At 42.0% G+C, this 20,071-nt stretch overlaps 1 protein-coding gene across 3 annotated transcripts; it reads left to right on the top strand.

The window, feature by feature from the left end:
• The first annotated feature begins 3,378 nt into the window (after positions 1-3,378).
• On the top strand, positions 3,379-17,343 carry Tirap (TIR domain containing adaptor protein). Of its 3 annotated transcripts, none has more exons than XM_046432776.2 (4): positions 3,379-3,478; positions 11,358-11,516; positions 12,895-13,476; positions 14,323-17,343. In XM_046432776.2, exons 2-4 carry the CDS (start codon positions 11,450-11,452, stop codon positions 14,340-14,342), a joined length of 669 nt encoding a protein of 222 aa, XP_046288732.1. In that variant the 5' UTR covers positions 3,379-3,478; positions 11,358-11,449; the 3' UTR covers positions 14,343-17,343. The 3 variants fall into 3 exon arrangements, with proteins under 3 accessions (XP_046288732.1, XP_046288731.1, XP_046288733.1); XM_046432775.2 differs by lacking the exon at positions 3,379-3,478 and adding an exon at positions 3,485-3,674; XM_046432777.2 differs by lacking the exons at positions 3,379-3,478; positions 11,358-11,516 and adding exons at positions 3,485-3,674; positions 11,240-11,317.
• The last annotated feature ends 2,728 nt before the right edge of the window (positions 17,344-20,071 follow it).

The raw sequence follows: 20,071 nt of genomic DNA, 5'->3' as shown, positions 1-20,071 counted from the left end.
TAAACACAAAAGCCAGGAGGATCACAAGTTCAAGGCCAGCCTGCGCAATTGAGTGAAACTTGAACTAAGGGCTGGGGATGAAGCTCAGTGGTAGAGTGCTTGCCTGGTGTGTGTGAGGCCCTGGGGCCTCATATCCCCTTTGTGGAGAGCAGGATGAGGGAACAGGACACATTTAGGCCATGACAGGATTCAGAGTAACTGCTGGCAGGATCATGGAATGAATAAAGGGGGCCAGGAACTGATGAGCCATAATAATATGGGACATGTTGAATGAAGAGTATTTGTAGGACATCCAAATGGGGTCATCTAAGAGGAGAGAGAGAGATTAATTGTTGTGGCCTCACAGAACAATCTGGTCTTTAAGTAGAGATAGCATCATGGAACAGGATGGTGTCAAGGGAGGTTAGAAGTAGGAGGCTAGGCAGGGAAGCTAAAGGGAACCCAGCAACATTTAAGGGACAAACTAAAGAAGGTGCTGAAGAGATGCTTGGTGAAGCAGGAAAAAAATCCAGTAGAATGTTGTGTTGTAGAAGCTAAGGAGGAAGCAGCCAACAGCATAAAATGACACACCAGTGGGATTCAGTACCCAGTAGTTCAGTGATGGGTGAAGTTTGAGGTGTGGCAGCTATAGAGAAGGAGAAGTGAATGGAGTAGAGCCAGCTGGTAAAATGACCACTCCCTCAAAAGGGGCTTCCAGGACAATGAAATGTAAAAGATGATATGGACCTCAGATAGAAGGGAAAAGAGGGGAAATGGTTGCCAGGGTCTGGGGCAACCAGGACAAATGAAGCAAGAGAAGAGGAAGAACCACCAGAGCAGTGCTGAAAGAAAGGAAGGAACTTGCCAAGGCAAGGGCATAGGACAGACAGGTCAGGGCAGACAGAATCCCATTAACCCTATAAGATGGCTCCTCAGATGCTCAGTGCACACTGTCTCTTCAGCACAGACATCCCAATCTAAAGGTTGGAAGGAAAAGGCCTTCATTACTTTCTCACCAAGAAATAATGCCCTTCAACACAAGTGCAGTATTAAGAGTGCATTAAGGGCCAGGTGTGGTGACACGCACCTGTAATCCTAGTGAATGAGGATGCCAAAGCAGGACTGTTAAGTTCAGGGCCAGCCTCAGCAATTTAGCAAGCCCCTGTCTCAACATAAAAAATTAAAAGGACTGGGATACAGCTCAGTGGTAAAGTGCCCCTGGGATCAATCCTTAGTATCAAAACAACAAAAAAAAATATACACACACACTCCAAACTGGGAGAGCCCCTATGGTTGCAACCCTAGGAGAAAAACGAGACCAGGAACTGAAGAGTCATGCTAACATGGGACATGTTGAATGAAGAGTGCCTGCAGGATATCTAAGAGGGTCATCTGATAGAGGATAGATTAACTGGTGTGACCTCAAGGGACAATCTAGTCCATAGGTGGAGATTACAGAATCTGGACCTATGTGAGGGCCTGAACTAAACCTCCTTTATCTTTGCCCAACACCCAGCCATCCCAGAGCTTGTCCTGTATTTGCAATGCTACTTCATTTGAGTGTCCCTGTGAGCACTCCCTGTTGGACCCATCCCTGGCTCAGAGAAACTTCAGTCTAATGAAAAAGCTAAGCAAAGCACCATAGGGACTTGGAAGGGCAGAGTTAAGAAAGGCTTCCTTGAATAGGCTGCAAAAATGAGCCTGGCCAGAAGAAGGCCATTCTGCAGAGCAGAGTTGGGCAGAGGGAGGGCACTCTTGTAGTGGTACCCCATTTCTCCACAGAAAATCTTAACTAGCCTTCTCCAGAAATCTTCACCATGGCTAATTTTAGGACCGTCAGCAAAAGGGTTTCTACAAAAGAATTCAATGTAGATAAACTTCCTATTTTCGTGTCATCCTGTTTTACTTGGCTGCTAGTCTGGAAGAAATCAGCACTCCTGGTGCTGAACACACTCTTACTAGGTTTTCAGAAACATGTATGCAGTATAGTAGTTTATAGAAATGTGTAAACAAGGCCTTTGGGCCTTGAGCTGGAGCTTCACAGAGATGTTTACATTTCTAAGATAAGAGGAGTTACCAATTGGGCTCCATGGTAACAGCTGAGGGGGCGGGGGGGGAGAAAGGGAAGAAAAAGCTCTCCCCTTCTCAGGTGTTGTCCTAGAAGGGTTAACTTGTCCAGAACAGTGATAGAAAAAGCTGCTTTTATGTAAACTTCTGTGATTGAGAACTTCTGAGCCCCTCCCTTACATGCTGAATATAAAATTCTGAAACTACCTGAACTTGGGGTTCAGGGGATTGATTGATTGATTACAGCAAAAGCTGTGCCCTGTGAACCTGGCTGCAGCCAAATAAAACTGTTTCCCTATCTTCAGTACCTTGCCTCATCTGTCCCTACAATACTCTGGGAGAAGGGAAGAGCAGAGGTGTACCTGCTAAAGAGCAAAAGTGAACACTGACTGAACACGTTGTCAAATGCTGGGTGCCCTGTGTTCCTTATGAAACTCACTTAATCCTTACAACATGAACTATCAGAGACCATAATTTTGACAAGGAAAGTGGTCACAAAGAGTTGGGCATAAATAACCCTATAGCACAAACCCTCACAGGATGGGCTTCTCATCCATTTTGGCTGAGAAGTCAGACTGGAGAAGGTGGATAATCAATCTTAGCATGGCCCAAATAAACCACCTCCATCCTCCAGCATTTAAAGAATATAGTTTTAAGACAGAGTTTCCCAAACTGGCATGCTACGGAACACTGCCAGTGTTCAAGAAGATATTATTAATATTTCTTCTATGTTGAAATACCTTTAGGAAATGTTACATGTTACATTATCCCCTTGGGGATCCATATGCTCGTGAACATCTCAAAGCAAACTCTTAACTCTTTGACCAAGGGCCTGCCAACATCACATATTGCAGCAGCTCTGTTGGCATCCTTTAGAATTTTTGGTAACGCCCATTTGGGAAGGCCTGTAGGGGCAAAGCATTTTGGCAGCAGCGTTCCTGGGGTTCCTGTTCCCTGGAAGCACAGCTTCACAGGGGCCACACTGGGCCCACCCCCTCTTGCACTCCAGCCCCATTCTACCGCTTAGTGTGACTCTGGAGAAACTTAATCTCTCTAAACCTTATTTTTCTCCGTGATATAAAAGAAAATAGGGTGTGAACACGTCCCATGCAAGGTGTTAGAGGGCTAATGAGCGAAACAGTTTCTTTCCTTTTCCACCATCCAGCCCCTACTGGGGCTCAGAGGTTTCATATGACTTTGGGCACTAGAGTGTAAGGGCTCATGTCCAAGTCCCCGAGGCCAATGTCCATTGGAGGCCCACCTTCCCACCTGCAGGAGGCCGGCCTCACCCAGAGGCCGCCTGGTGCTGCTTTCCAGCGACAGGCGCGGGCAGGAGGGGCAGTGGCCTCCCGCTTCCGGGAGTCGGGCCAGCGCAGCACTTCCCTGGGCGGAGCCCGCGCCGCAGACTTCCGAGACCCTGGCTAGAGAGAAGGTGAATGACCCGACTGGCGGGTGGGGAGAGGCGGCACCGTGGCTGCGGGACTTCTGGGGCAACCCGCGGCCCTTAGGTCCAGACCCGACTTTGAGCCGCAAGAATCCGTCCTGCTTTCTTCCGGGACTCGTCCCAACTCTGTCCCGGAGTGACCGCCTTCTTTTCTCCCGGTCCTTTCGACTGGCACCCAGAACGCGTAAGCAGCATTAAGAAGTTCCTCCGGGAAAGCTGTCACCTTTTCTGTCGCAAAAGAAACCAGTGCCGGGCTCCTCTCCTTTGGCTGGGGTTCCATAGCCTGACTCTGGTTGTTTCAGTCTTAAACTGTAGATACTGTTTTCTCTGCGTGTCTGCTCTTGGGTTGACTTGTGGCAAAAACATGGTTTTATGTAGGGTTAAGTACCTCTGAGGCCCAGTCATTTAGCGACCTCCATCGTGGCACTGAGCCAAGTACTAGAGGGACACGATGAACAGGACAAATTCAGCCCTCTTGGGCCCCTTGGAGACAAGTGAATTAGAAATCAATGCACCAGGCAGGCAGTAGAGTGCTCGCCTAGCACGGGCGGGACCAGGGTTTGATTCTCAGCACCACATAAAAAAATAAAGGCATTGTGTGTCCAGCTACCAAAAAAAAAAAAAAAAAAAAAAAAGAAAAGAAATCAATGCACCAGAGAAGTGCTGCTGAGAGAGGGGGAAGTATGAAATCTCAAGTGGAGACACCTAACCCAGGGAATATGAGTTTCAGGAGTGACTCAAAAGAAGCCACATCCAGTTTGTGTTGTGTGTTTTAGATTTTTTAAGAAATGATACATAACACATTTGGAAGAGTGCATAGATCCTAAGTGCATGGCTTAACCATTTTCACCAAGTGATAATTTCCTGTGCTATTTGCATCTGGTACAATAAACCTTTACTAACCTCCTACAGCCTTCTTATAAGCCTTCTTACAGTCACTGCTTCCCCCTAAGGGTGACTACTAAGCTGGTTTTGACACCATAAAGGAGCTTTGCCAGGTTTTAGACTTTCCATCCATGTAGTGATATGTTCTCTCCAGAATATGGCATTGTTCACTATGTTTTTTGAGAGTCACCCTGGTTGCGTTTAGCAGTAATTCATTTAGCAATAATTCATTCAGCCTTGTTGATATATAACATTCTGCTGTATGGCTAGATTGTTTTATTTATCCAATTTATTTATCCAACCTACTGCACACTTGAGCTGATGAACATTGTTGTTTCCCAATTGGGGATTATTTTGAATAGTGCTGCAGATATTCTTGTGTTTTTGTGAACCTATGGATGCACTTCCACCTAAGAGTGGAATTGCTGGCTGCAGGCACATTCTGCTTGATTATAGTGCCCAGTTTACACTCCCCCCAGGAGTATGTGAATTCCTATTTCTCCACATCCTTACCAATATCCCATACTATCTTTTTCATTCTATTGGGGACATAGTGGTGATGGACTAAGATTTTAATTTGCATTTCTCTGATGACTAATGAACTGTGTACCTTTTATGTCTGTTGGCCATTTGAATACCCTATTTTGTAAAATTCCTGTTCAATTCTGCCCATTTTTCTTTTTGTTGGGGGTGGGGTAGGCATAGGGCTTGGTCTTACACCCAGAGTGAGATGCACCCCCAAACCTAGCCCATTTTTCTAATAGGTTGTCTCTCTTTTTCTTAGTAGTGTGTAGGAGTTCTTGAAATTTCAAATGCAAGACATTTATTGGATCTGTTTTTATTTTTGGAGGGGTGATGGTTTGGTTTTTAATGGTGATGGGAATTGAACTCAGCCTTATACATGCCAGGCAAGCACTCTACCACTGAGCCACATTCCCAGCCCAGATCTGTACTTTTAAGCATTTTCTCAGTAGATTGTCTTTTTACTCCTAATGATGTATTTTGATGAACAGAAGTCTTCATTTCATTGGTTTCCAATTCATCCTTTTCCCCATGGTTGTGTTATTAGTATCAGATTAAAAATTTTTTGTTTACTCCAAAGTCATAAAATAATTTTCTCTAAAAGCTTTATTGTTTAACCATTAGCAGTTACATCTAGTATCCATTTGAAATTACTTTTTTGAATGGTATGAGATGTGGATTGAGACTCATTTTTTTCCCAATTGACTATCTTAATTGACCAAACACCATTTATTGAAAAGACCATCTTTCCCTGCTGCATTACAGTGTCAGATAATACAGATATGGGCCTGTTTCAGGACACCCTGTTCTTCCATTGGCCTGTCTTTCTGTCCTTGCCCACCAATGTACTACTTTATAATCAATCCTTATTATTCTAGCATCACATATTTCAGCAGTTTCTGACGAGCTTAGATACTGTTCAAATATCACCACAAAGCCATTTTTAAAGAATATTGCAAGTAGTTATTTGGAAGCCACATATGGTGGCACATGCCTGTAATCCCAGCAACTTGGAAAGCTGAGACAGGAGAATCACAAGCTTGAGGGCAGCCTCACTCAGCAACTTAGTGACACCCTGCCTAACTGAATAAAATAAAAAGGCTGGGGAACTAACTCAGTGGTAAAGTGCCCCTGGGTTTAATCCATAATACCACACATAATATAGCAAAATTAATTATAATGTTTTCTATTCATATTTGATTGCTGTTTTTATGTGACTAAAGTACAGATAAGTTTTTAGATTTTTTTTTTTTTTTTTTTGTACTGGGGATTGAACTCAGGGCCTTGTGCATGCGAGGTAAGCACTCTACCAGCTGAGCTATATCCCCAGCCCCAAGTTTTTAGATTTTAATGCATAAATTAAAAATACTTTTATTCTTAAATTCAAAATACTGGGTGCTATTTTTAACACACGTGCACTTTTTGACATTTTTTTTTCTAATTTTTTATTCTTTTTAGTTATACAAGACAGTAACTTTTTGACATTTTTAATTCTTCAAAATCTACAAAATATCTTGGTAAAAGTATATGTGCCTTGACATGTATTAATCAAATGATTTATTTTAATACTTCAGTTAACAGAATTCTGTTTCCTGTCACAGTTCAATCTTAAATTTGACATTATAGCAAAAATAAGTAGTTCAGAATTTATTTCACAAAACCAATCCCAAGATTTGCTAAGCATTTTTAAAATTATTTCACTAATTTGTAAATATAGGTAACATAATCTAAACTAGTAGTTCCTTGTACCAAAATTTCCTATGGAGCTCTGACAAAATTGATTTTGGGGCCTTACTTCTGAAGCACTGAATACAAATCTCCAGGGAAATCTCTCTCTCTCTCTCTCTCTCTCTCTCTCTCTCTCTCTCTCTGAGTGTGTGTGTGTGTGTGTGTGTGTGTGTTTTGTTTTGGGGCACTGGAGATTTAATCCAGGGGCAATTTACACTGAGGTCAGGTGTAGTGGTGCACACCTGTAATCCCAGTGGCTCAGGAGACTGAGGCAGGAGGATTGCAAGTTCAAAGCCAAACTCAGCAATTTAGCAAGGCACTAAGCAACTTAGTGAGAACCCTGTCTCTAAATTAAATACAAAAAAGGGCTGGAGATGTTGCTTATTGGTTAAATGCCCCTGAGTTCAATCCCCGGTACAAAAAAAAAAATTACCACTGAGCTACATCGCCAACCATTTTTTATGTTTTTTAAATAGAGCCTCCCTGAGTTGCTTAGGGCCTCACTAAGTTCCTGAAGCTGACCTTGAACTTGTGATCCCCCTGTCTCAGACTCCCTGAACCTCTGGGATTACAAGTGTACACATGTAATCCCAGCAATTTGGAACTTGTGACTGGCAGGGATCGTTTTAAAGAGCTCCAGGGGAATTGATGATATGCAGTTTTATTTGATGGACACACAGGACCAATTCTTATATACATTAGAATCCTGAAGTTCTAGTTTAAAATGCAGGATCCCAAATCTCATGTCCAGGGATTCGATTCAGTAGACTTCAGATGGAGCACAGAAACTGGCATTTTAAACTAACACAGTCCCTGATTTATTATTTCAAAGTTTCTGTGGCTCAAGGGACCAAGCAAGACTTAACTGGATCCTTTGCTCAGGGTTTCACCCAGCTATAATCCAGGTGTCCATGGAGCTTTGGAGTGATCAGAGGCTCAAAAGTGAGGAAAGATCCACTTCTAAACCACTTCAGGTCGTTGGCTGAATTTATCTTATTGCAATTGTAGGGTTGAGGTACATTTTCATGCAAGTTATCAGCTGGGGACCACTCTCAGCAACCAGAGGCTGCCCATTGGTCCTTCATACATGGTCCTGTCATAACATGGCACCTTTTTCAGAGAGAGCAAGGGTGTTTCTTTCCCATCTGCTAAGATGGAGCTATGTGTACACATGCAATCATACATGTACACATGTATGCATTCACACATAATATTCATATATGTAATATATATAAATCTTACATATGATGTATGTAATGTAGACATAAACATGTAATATATAATAACATAATCATGTGAGTGACATTCCATCACCTTTGCTGTGTTCTGTTGATTAGAAGAAAAACACAGGTGTTAAGAGTGGTGGCACAAGCCTTCAGTTCCAGCTATTCCAGAGGCTGAGTCAGAAGAAACATGAATTCAAAGCTAGACTGGACAACATAGACAATGTAACCAGACCCTGCCTCAAAAATACTGAAAAAGTTGGGCAGGGTGGTGTACCCCTGTAATACCAGTGACTCAGGAGAATGAAGCAGGAAGCTTACAAGTTTGAGGCCAGCCTCAGCAATTTAGTGAGGCCCTGAGTGATGTAGCAAGACCCTGTATCAAAATAAAAAATAAAAGGGGATAAGGATGTGGCTCAGTGATAAAGTGCCCTTGGGTTCAATATCCAGTACAAAAAAGAAAAAAAAAAAAAGATTACTCAAAGAATAAAACAAAAAATGTTAAAAATCATGGTTCCATCCCATACTTAGAAGTATGAATGTGGGAGCTACCCCCACAATCTACAAACCACTCTTTGAGAAACACTGTATTGTGTTTAAAAATCTGTAAGCAGATGGGTGTAGTAGTACATGCCTCTAATCCCAGTGGTTCAGGAAGCTGAGACAGGAGGATTGCAAGTTCAAGGCCAGGCTCAGCAATTTAGCAAGGCCCTAAGCAACTTAGTGAGATCCAGTCTCAAAAAAAAGTTGTGAATGAATTATGCTCAATCCTACAAACCCTAAAAAATCCTGCCAAGACAAATGTTTTAGCAAGTATTTGAGAATAGTATAGCCTGTTGAAAACAAATTTTTAAAAAAGAAATTTTTTGTAGTGCTGGGGATTGATCCCAGGGCCTCATGCATGCTAGAGAAGTGTTCTACTGCTTCTGATTGATAGCCCAGACTCTTTGATTTGATTAATTTATCTGTGGTACTGGGGATTGAACCCATTGGCACTCTACCACTGAGCTACATTCCTATCTCTTTTTATTTTATTATTGTTATTATTATTACTTTGATTGAATCTAGGGGCACTTAACCACTACCACTGAGCCACATCTCCAGCCTGTTTTATTTATTTTTATTTTGAGGCAGGGTCTCATTAAGTTGCTTAGGGCCTTGCTGAGTTGCTGAGGCTGGCTTTGAACTTGAGATTCTCCTGCCTCAGCCTCCTGAGTTGCCCAGCTCACTTTAGATTTTATACAGTAACACTTCCCTCTTGTAAGTTGCTACATATAATAGTGTAAGGAACATTCTGGAAGGCACTAAAGGTATCATGCTGCTCCTTTTTTGAAGAAGTTCTTTATTCATTTTCTATCAAGTCTTTGTTATTCTTTCCAAATGGGTGTTTGAGGTATACATTGTTTTGATTTTTGGTACTGTGGATTGAACCCAGGGGTGCTTTACCATTGAACTACATCCTCAGTTTTTTTATGCTGATTCATAATGTGGATGGGGGTGTGTATGCATGGGGCGAATAGAAGAACTCTAGATAGGGCAGAAGGGTATGGGGGTAGGAAAGGCAGTGCAATGAGATGGACATCAGTACACGTATGAAGGCATGAATGGTGTGACTCTACATTGTATACAATCAGAGATATGAAAAATTGTGCTCTATAATATGTGTAATATAAATTTGAAATGCATTCTGCTATCATATATAACAAATTAGAATAAAATTTTTAAAAAGATGTACAGAACCTTTAAAAAACCAGATGTACAGAGAAGGCAATCCTTTGGCAGGAAAAGAACTTCAAAACCTAACAATGGAAACTGAATAAATCTTTATTCTCTATAAATTAAAAAAAAAAAAAACTAACAATGGTATGAGGCCCTGCCATAGCTGCTGCCTGCCACCTAAGTTATCTGAAGATTAAGGATATTAAGTTATCCCAAGATTAAGGATATTAAGAAGGAAAGAAACTCATGCACATAGATAGTCTATTTTGATGTCCTTTTGAATTTTAATACTTCTCTGCCTTTCTCTTTAAAATGTCTTCTTTGGTTCCTGCACTTATCCCAGCTCGTCTTTCTGCCCCTTTTGTTGCTGCAGTGTGATTTTTTTTTTAACTGTGATAATATTTATCAATCATCAGCATCTCTGGTCTTAGTCATCAGTTTGGTATGATAGTGTTTATCATCAGTGAATAGAGCATTAATGTCTAACAGATTGCTATTCATTAAATTTGAAAACCTCAGTATTACAGTGTGTTTAAAAATCTACTTTATTTCTGTGGAAGTTCCCAGAGGGAACATTTTTTTTTTTTCCTTTTACCTCTGAAGATCTGGCAAAGAGTGAGAAAGCAGGCCTGTACCTGTTACTCTGCAGGTCCAGAGCCAAGCTTCCACCAGCCCTTAATTTGGAGAAGTATCTCTAGAATTCTGTGATTTCCCCCTGCAGACTCTGAGCCACCCAATGTTTCCCATAAACCTAGGTTTAAAGAGCTTCCAGCACTCCTCCTCCTCCTCCTCCTCCTCCTCCTCCTCCTCCTCCTCCTGCTCCTCCTCCTCCTCCTCCTCCCCCCTCCCCTCCCCCTCCTTCTCCCCCCCCACACTTTACTACTAAGCTACATTCTACATTCCCAGTTTTTATTTTATTTTATTTTTAAATTTTAAGACAGGGTCTTGCTAAGTTGCCGTAGCTCACCTTGAACTTGCAATCCTCCTGCCTCAGTCTCCCCCTACCGTAGCTCCCCAAGTCACTGGGATTACAGGTGTTGTACCACTGTACCCAGATTATTTTAAAGACATACTAACCCGAAACATTTTCTGAGCATTTATTGTATGGCAGATGTCATTGGGATTTACATAAATTATCTCATGTAATTCTTACAATAATGCTGAGAAAATTTCTAGCATTACAGTATTTCCATTTCACAGATGGAGATGCTGAAGCTTAGCAAGTTGCTGAAGGCGCCATTAACTAGAAGTGAGAATCTAAGCACTGTGCCTTCAGAGTGTAGCCTTCACCACTTCATGACACTTTCTCCCTGATCTGAGAACTGGATAGGTAGAAGAATGGGGGCTTTGAGGGGAAAGCAGACAGAGAGGAAGTCTCTCAAGGAACACACATGTTCTTGCTTTTGACTGCTCAGCATCTGTCTACCTGGATACACAGTTTTCTGTCCAAATACCAGCTGTCCTCCCATTTCAGCATTTATACAAGAAGTGCCTCTAAAGAGCTCCCTGCCATGAACTCTACCCCAAATTCCAAACGCACTCCTAGCCAGGTGGAGTAGAGAACAGTCACTCTGCCAGTCATGCTGAACTCACACCCTGTAAGTCTGAGTATACTTCACAAAACCTGGTTTATTCAGAAACCAGCTCTAATCACAGTGTTGTTTTTCCCTAGTCTCATGATTAGGACCTGTTTAGGCATTAGCAGAGTGGCAGAACTTCCAGAAGCCCACAAACTGGGATTAGGAGTAAGGTAGGTATAACTTATGATTCTCTTTCTCTATCCCTTTTAGGATGGCTGTTCCATGAGGTCAAGACTGGGTTTCCCCCTTTCTACTGCTTTACTGATGCCCAGTCTCATGGGGTTAGTTTTGAGCCCAACACTATGGCATCATCGACCTCCCTCCCTGCTCCTCAATCCCAGTCCAAGAAGCCCCTGGGCAAGATGGCTGGTGAGTGGACCCAGATTCCTACTCCTGTTCTTGCTCCTAAGAGTGTAGTCCTTAGTCTGCATGTTGGCGAGGTGGGAGGCCTGCCTGGTCCAAACACAGGGAGGTGACGCAGAAGGGTGACAAGGGGGCAAAACTCCTCATTAGACTTCAGTGCCCATGCTTTGTGGAAAGTGAGGAGAGAGGCATGCATTAGTGAATTCTTTGGTGGGTTCTTCAATCCTTTTGGCTCAAAGGTTTTCTAGCCTGCTCAAACAATTTTCCTAGCCTAGAAATCATTAGGCTAAATGCTTAATACTGTGACTCTTGTCATACTAATCTTTACTCTAGAACCTTTACTCTAGGACCATAAAAAGAAAAAAAACGAATCAATCCCCCAAACACCAAACTATCTGTATTCATCAGTAGCTGAGTTTTAATATTATTATGGAGTACTTATGTGAGATATTGCATTATCTCAGTTAACCTTCAACAACAACTAAAATGTGTTATTTTATAGATAAAGGAAATGGAGATCTAGACTAACTTGCTTAAGGTTATAGAATAAGCAGTAGGACACAACCTAATCTATGTGCCTGGCTCCAAAGTGTAGATTTTGAATCAGTAAGCCCTGTGCTTTACCAGAGCAGTAGCTCTCTTTCCTAGATTCGTGTTGCCTACTTAGCAACATCTAGGATTTCTTGGAGCTAAACAGATACAAGCCCCCCTGCCCTTTCCTTTCCACAATGGGCATCCCACCCTAACCTAAAGCCACCTCATCTCAGTGCTGGAAGTGGGCTTTGGAACAGGGTGATCTTTACCAGCATACATAGTTCTATATGCAGATGGTTGACCAGCTAGTTCTAGTGAAATATTCTACTTAAGGGGTGGGGTACTAGGTATCAAAAGACTTGGAGCAGGGCAAGGCCATCTCTATTTTTTTCTTGTTTTTGAGACAGTGTCTCACTGTGTTATCCACACTGGCCTCAAACTCCTGGGCTCTAGTGATCTCATGTCTCAGCCTCCTTTGTAGCTAAGACCACATTTCTGGTACTCAGGCCTAGCTGAGCATTGCACACTTCCATCAGAGGCTACAGGATCCCCCTATTGTGCATTACTCACCTGGCTAAGGACATCTCTTAATCAAGCTGATAAAACACTCCCAAATAAGGACTCTAGAGTTCTCATGTATTCTTGAATCCTTTCAAGATAGAAAGAACTCTTAGGCAAGGCCTAAAGGGATAACAAGTTGGCATAGCTAAATCTTTGAGAGTAAGGTGTTTCCCAACGCAGGGAGCTGGCAGGAATCTGCCCATCTTCTCTTGGTGGTGAGACTCCTCCATGTGTGAGGAGGTAGCCTAGAAAGATGTAGGCCTGAGCAGTATGTTTCCCCCCACTACAGATTGGTTCAGGCAAGCCCTATTAAAGAAGCCCAAGAAGATGCCTGTTAACCCAGAAAGCCACTCCAGTGATGGTTCACAGTCAGCCTCACAGGACAGCCACCGACCCTCAAATCCCAATTCAGTCATATCTTCCAACCCATCATCAGCACACGTGGATACCAGCAGCAGCAGGGGCCGCTGGAGCAAAGACTATGACGTCTGTGTATGCCACAGTGAGGAGGACCTGACAGCTGCCCAGGAACTGGTCGCCTACCTGGAGAGCAGTACTGACAGCCTACGCTGCTTCCTGCAGCTTCGGGATGCAACCCCAGGTGGCGCCATTGTATCCGAGCTGTGCCAAGCACTGAGCAGTAGTCACTGCCATGTGCTGCTTATCACTCCAGGCTTCCTTCATGATCCTTGGTGCAAGTACCAGATGCTGCAGGCTTTGACTGAGGCACCGGGAGCCGAGGGCTGCACCATCCCCTTGCTGACTGGACTGACCAGAGATGCCTACCCTCCTGAGCTCCGATTCATGTACTATGTTGATGGCAGAGGTCCTGATCGTGGCTTTCACCAAGTCAAGGAAGCTGTCATACGTTGTAAGCTACCGAAGGGTGAAAGAAGGGGAGGGGACTCAACCTCAGAATCTGATCTACATTGCCTGTAGGAGACAGCCATTATAGTTCCTGGTAGTTTAAAGTGCAGGCTCTGGAAAAGACTGGGTTTGGATCCTGGCTTCTTTATCTATTATCATGTGAGCAGTTACTCCCATAGGCAAGTTATTTAACTCCTGTGTGCCTTGATTTTCTTATTGCTTATCAGACTTCTATTACTGTAAAACAAGAATTGTATAGCTGGGCATGGTGGCATATGCCTGTATTCCCAGCGACTTGGGAGGCTGAGGCAAGAGGACTGCAAGTTAGAGGCCAGCCTCAGCAACTTAGCAAGTCCCTAAGTAATTTAGCAAGACTCTATCTCAAAATGAAAAGGACTGGAGATGGAGCTCAGTGTTTAAGTGTCCCTGGGTTCAACTCCCAGGAACTTAAAAGAGAAAGAATAGTATGTATACTCAGTAGGTGTTCAGAGTATGACCTAGTACATGTTAAGTATTCATTACAGGCAAGGCCTAGCACATATCAAACCCTGTATATGTATTAGCTGGTGGTAACAGTAATAGTATGAAGTTTCTCACTAAGATTAGTTAGAGATGTCTATCAAGATCTGGGAAATGCCAGGAGGGATATCAGTTTAGTAAGGCAAAAAGGAGCAAAATAATTAGAATTTCATATGATGAACATACTCAGAGGAGGGACAATTATATTACAGTGGGTAAAGAAGAAACATAATAAAAAGAAGACAAAGACACAGGGACCAGTAGGGGGGGAATAAAGATTCTGTGTTTGAGGAGGTTGACAATTCCTATAATTCTGTTTGGTCTCTTTCAGATCTGCAGACGCTCAGTTGACACTTCTTATGTTATCATGGGACCAAGGAAGTTGGAATAAAGCAGATATAATGAGACATCAGGAGCCAGAGTCTGCAGCATTTTATAGTGGCCCTGGGATCAGACTACCCATCAGGCTTCTATTACTGTGGGCTCCCCAGGAAGGCCATGGAGAAGTCAGGGACTCCCCCAGGAAGGCCACAAGGAAGGTGGGGACTTCCCCGGGAAGGCCACAAGGAAGCTGGGGACTCCCCAGGAAGACCATGAGGAAGCAGGGGAGTCCCCCAGGAAGCCAGAAATAGAAGTTGGTAGGAAGTGCTGATACCAGCAGGGTCAGCAGTCTTTTGCCTGCTGCCTAACTAGACAGGAAGCCTGGCACATACCTGTCTCCTTCCCTGGTACTGGGCACTGGTGTAGATAGGCAACCCTCCTAAAGAAGCACGCTATTGTCAATGAGCTGGAAGCCTAGACTGCAGATCTCAGAATGGATGCTCTTCCCAGTTGCCTGGAGAAGCCCTGGAACAGGCATCAGAAGAAAGCAACAGGTGTCAAGTCCTTCATACACACTACTGCTGTTCTCTCTCCGAGAGACATGGACTCACTTCAGAAAGCTGGATGAAAGGTGCAGACAGCACTGTGCTGTATTTTATTTATTGCACAAGTGCCATTAGATATACAAATCTAGGATTGCAGATGTACCTCAGGGTAGATCATATGCCTAGCATGCATGAGGCCCGAGGTTCGATCTCCAGCACCAAAAAAGAAACGTTGCCAGGCACAGTGGCACACACCTATACTACCTGCAGCTTGGGAAGCTGAGACAGGAGGACTGAGAGTTCAAAGCCAGCCTCAGCAAAAGCAAGGAGCTAGGCAATGCAGTGAGACCCTGTCTGTAAATAAAATGCAAACTAGGGCTGGAGATGTGACTTGGTGATCAAATATCCCTAAATTTAATCCCTGGTAACAAAAAAAAAAAAAAAAAAAAAAGGAAAGGAAAGAAACAAACCTAGAAGCTATTCTGAATGTACAGTAGATGGAAGAACTGGGTTGGGGGGGGGGGGTGCGGGAGAAAGGAAAACCAGGGCTCAGGGATCACCCTTCACCTGGATCAAAGTCTACTGATTTGGGCTGGGGATGTAGCTCAGAGGTAGAGTGCTTGCCAAGCATGCCTGAGGCCTTGGGTTCTATCCCCAGCACCAAAAAAAAAAAATAGCCTGCTGATCCTGTGGTAACTGGGAACCCCATCAGAGGTCTGGCTTTGATTGGAGCTGATGCTTTCATAGTAGCTGTTTTTGCCTTGGACTGGAAGGACTCAACATTTTTCTTCCAGCAGCAGACTATATTCCTTGCGGGATAGGCAGGGTTTCATTTATCTGTTCTCAATTCGTTTGTCATTTTTTCATGATACTGGACATAAATGCCAGGGGCACTTTACCACCAAGCTACATTTCCAGCCCCATTTCTATTTTCCTTTTTGAAATAGGGTCTTGCTAAGTTACCCAGGCTGGCCTTGAATTTGTGATCCTCCTGCTTCAGCCTCATGAGTTGCTGAGATTACAGGTGTGTGCCACCACGCCTAGCTACATTTTTAAAGTATGAATTATTATATATAAAAGAATTAAGGAATACTATGATGTAGCAACTCATGCCCCTGCAGCACAACTTAAGAAGTAAAACCTTGGGCTGTGGGTATAGCTCAGTGGCAGAACACTTGCCTAACATGTGCAAGACTCTGGGTTCAATTCCCAGCACTGAAAAAAAAAAAAACACTTTATCACCTCTAAGGTGCTTCTTTTAGCCCCCAAATTCCAGTTCTCTCATCAAAAATAACCACTATTCTGAACTTTAAACTTGTAGGTTTTCTCCATAAAGTTATTATGTTTGTATGATCAAACAATGTTTAATTCTACATGGTTTTATATTTTATATAAATGGCATTATAGTGTTTGTATGCTGTGGGTTCCTTTCTTTGTTCACTGTGAGATTTATCCGTGCTGGCAGGTGTTACTTCAGTTAATTTCCTTTCATTCCACTATGTAAATATACCACTATTGTTATATATTCTTCTCAAATGGATATTAGGTTTCCAACTTTTTGCTACTAAAAACAAATGAGCCTGTCAACTTTTTGCACATGTTTCTGTGATTACAATTTTCTAGGGTTTAGCTTAAGTGGGGAACAGGCAAGTAGTAAATAATATAAATCTTCAGTTTTATTAGAAGATGTCAAAGTCTCTTCCTTAATATTTAAGCACATAGCTCTAAATTATTAGATGTTTTTAAATATATGGCAATATTATCTTTTCTAAAAGTTTTATTTTAATATAAAATATTTACCTATTACTTTTTTGTCTGTCCTTTTTGTGTCTTAGGAAATTCTTCCCTACTTCTGTTATTTCCTTCTATAAGTATTTGTCACATTTAGGTTTTTAACCCACCTGGATTTCTAAGGTAGGGGTGTTTTGTTCTTGATTTTTTAAAGTCAGAGTTACAATTTTTCCCTTCATTTTCTATCAGTTACTAACTAGTCCATTCTTTCTCTCACTGATTATGATCTCACCACTGCATTGTAGTCATGTATTATTATATGTGGGGATCTGTTACTAGGTTCTCCATTCTCCTTTGTTTGTCCCTTCGTGTACTGGTTTTCTGTGTGTGGTGCTGGGGATTGAACCCAGGGCTTTCTGCATATGAAGCAAGCACTCTACCAGCTGAGCTATATCCCCAGCCCTGTCATACTGTCAAGGTTTTAATAAACTTTGATAGCTTTTCAGTCAATTCTCCCTACTGTTTTTATGCATTTGTATTACTTTGACTTTTCTGATTCCTTTACTCTTCCACTGTTTCTTCAGTTTTTCAGGTTCTAGGAAAAAGCCTGTGAGTATTTTTATTGAACGTACATTGAATTTGGATTTATTTAGGGAGAACAGATGTTTTGATGACAGAACCATTATACCTATAAAAATGGTATGTCTCCATTTATGTATTAAAATGTGTTTCAATAAAGACATATCCTTTCCATATTGGTTAGTTTCATCTTTTATTAGATTTATTCCTTAGTACTTCACATTTTGTTGCTACTGTAAAAAGGCATTTTAAAATTATATATTTGCTTATGTATTACTGGCCTAAAGGACTGAAATTTATTATTGATCTAATACTAATAACATGCTGAATTTTTTATTCTACAAGACTACAGATTTTATTGGGTTTTCTATAAATACAGTCATATAATTTGCAAAACAAACCAAAATTTAGTTCCTTCTTTGTCTTCTAGAACTTCTAGTGAAATGTTGAAAGGAGTGACAATAGTAATAATCCTTGTCTCCTTACCTTAAAGGGAATGTTTCAAACATTTTACTATTGTGTTGTAGCCAGATATGGTAATACATGCCTGCATTACCAGTGACTTGGGAGGCTGAGGCAGGAGGATTACAATTGAAAGGTTAATAATCTTGAGAACTGTTTGCTAATCTTGTTCCCAGAATGTGCTGTCCCCAACTGCCAAACTGCAGAATGTATTCCCTTACTCGGTTGCACGCAAACCACCTACTCGCCCTGACCCGTCAATGAACTTCCCTCCCTGCCCTCTCCAAGGAAAGTATATAAGCTCTGCTTAAGCTGTTCTCAGGGCTCTTTGCTCTATTCAAGTGAGCTCTGAGCCCCAACATGCTGGACCCCCAATAAACCCTTTGCTGTTGCATGAGACAGTCTCTTGATGGTCTCTTCCTCTGACGCTCACCTGACCTTTACACAATTTCAAGACCAGCCCTACCAATTTAGTGAAATAGTCTCAGAATAAAATAAAAAGGGCTGGGGGTGTGACCTCTGAGTTCAATCCCAGTACCTCCACCCCCCTCCCACACAAAGGGGGGAAAAAAAAGGCTGTATCACAGTGGTAGAGCATTCCTGGGTTCAATTCCAGTACCCCCAAAAGTTTGTTGTGGTTATTTGGTACATTTTTTGGGGGGAGTGGGGTGGGGTCAAACCCAGGATCTATATCCCCAGGGAGCATGCTAGGCACGTGTTCTACCATTGAACTATATCCCTAGCCCTCTTTAAAAATAATTTTGAGACAGGGTCTCACTAAGTTGCCCAGATTGGCCTCAAACTTGCAATCCTCCTCCCTCAGCCTCCCTGGGATGACAGGTGTGTGTGTGTGTGTGTGTGTGTGTGTATTTAGTTGTAGTTGGACACAATACCTTCGTCCTTCGTTTTATTTATTTTTATGTGGTGCTGAGGATCGAACCTAGGGCCGCACACATGCGAGGCAAGTGCTTTACCAGTGAGCCACAACCCCTAGCCTCCACCTCCCGCCATATATTTTTATATGGGATATTTTTAACAGATTAGAGTTTTTTACTGTTTCCAACTGGCTAAGATTTTACTATTTTCAATGAATTTTAAATTCATTTCCACACTTACTGAGATGACTTCCTGCTTTAATGCAATAAATAACATTAGATTTTCTGCTGTAAAGTCAGCTTTACATTTCTTGTGGAGACTCAACTTCACTATGATGTATTACATTTTTCATAAATCACAGGATTCAGCTAACAATTCCTTTAGGGTTTTTACATTTATGCTCAAATATAGGATTAACCCTTAATTATCATTTCTTGTATTATCCCTCTTTTGGTTGTTGCCAAAGTCATATCAGTTTTTTTCCCCTCCTTTTCTTTATTGGTACTGGGAATTGAACTCAGAGGTACCACTGAGCTACATCCCCAGCCCTTATTTATTTTTTACTTTAAGACAGGGTTTATATTGCTTAGGGCCTCACTAAATTGCTGAGGCTAGCCTCGATCTTGTGATCTTCCAACCTCAGCCTCCCAAACTGTTTGGATTATAAGAATGCACCACACTATGCTCAGGTATTCCAGCTTTTTAGAATAGTTAGAGTGTGGTCCTTTTTTCTATTCTTTGCATAGTTCAAGCTCAGAATTAACTATCTGTGAAGCCATTTGGGCGAGATCTAAAACTATGTCTTAAAGAGTTACAGACAAATTTACACTTCTTCTGGATTCAAATGGAATACAGTAAGCAGTCAATAAAGACAAGAAGATTAGTTTAAATAGATTTTTTTCAGTTTGAGTTTCCTGTAGGCAATTATGAATATCAAGACTTGCTTGTGGTTATGAATTCTTAGTTTTGAATTTTTTTTTTTTTTTTTTTTTGTGGTGCTGGGGATGGAACTCATGGTCTTCAGAAGGCTAGGCATGTGCTGTACCACTGAACTACACTACCAGCCTATTCTTAGATCTTTTCTATTCTCCTGGAGTAGAGGTTAAGGCAGGTAGGTTTTCCAATCTTTTCTCCATTAGAGGGGTAGCTTTTCTTAAGGTAACCCTTTCATTGAGGGGCCAGACCTTTAGAGACCTTAGCTCTATAGGACATTCTCTCACATCCTTCCATAGGCTCAGGTCTTGCATTCCTTGAATCATGCCCTAGATTTCTAGAGATTGGTAATTGCTCTTAAAATAGCTTACAGCTTCAAAGTCCATCTACCATATTGAAACCAAAATATTTCTCCCTAAATTACTGAGGATTGTTAAAATGCAGAAGGACTCTCTGATTTTCCTGTCTAAAGATATAGAAAATTAATAAAACAGAAAGTCTTTCTACCTCCCCTCCCTCTTTTCCCACCTAAAGACAGAATTTAAATCCTCATATGTTGGAGACAGTCTTATCAACTCAGACCTTAGCAGATCAAGCTGTAAGCCCACTTTCTTCCCACAAACTTACCTTCTT

This window comes from Marmota monax, unplaced genomic scaffold (assembly GCF_021218885.2).
Source record: "Marmota monax isolate L192 unplaced genomic scaffold, Marmota_monax_Labrador192_F-V1.1 WCK01_AAM20220418_F8-fsc00062, whole genome shotgun sequence".
Lineage (NCBI taxonomy): Eukaryota > Metazoa > Chordata > Mammalia > Rodentia > Sciuridae > Marmota > Marmota monax.
The sequence above is the reverse complement of the archived record's forward strand: the minus strand, read 5'-3'. Positions and strand labels throughout refer to the sequence as shown.

Excerpts from the sequence above, each read along its gene's own strand:
- Tirap (XM_046432776.2), top strand. The coding sequence starts at position 11,450 with ATGGCATCATCGACCTCCCTCCCTGCTCCTCAATCCCAGTCCAAGAAG. Across the intron at positions 11,517-12,894 it reads GCCCCTGGGCAAGATGGCTG|ATTGGTTCAGGCAAGCCCTA; the intron begins GTGAGTGGACCC and ends CCCCCACTACAG. Across the intron at positions 13,477-14,322 it reads CAAGGAAGCTGTCATACGTT|ATCTGCAGACGCTCAGTTGA; the intron begins GTAAGCTACCGA and ends GGTCTCTTTCAG.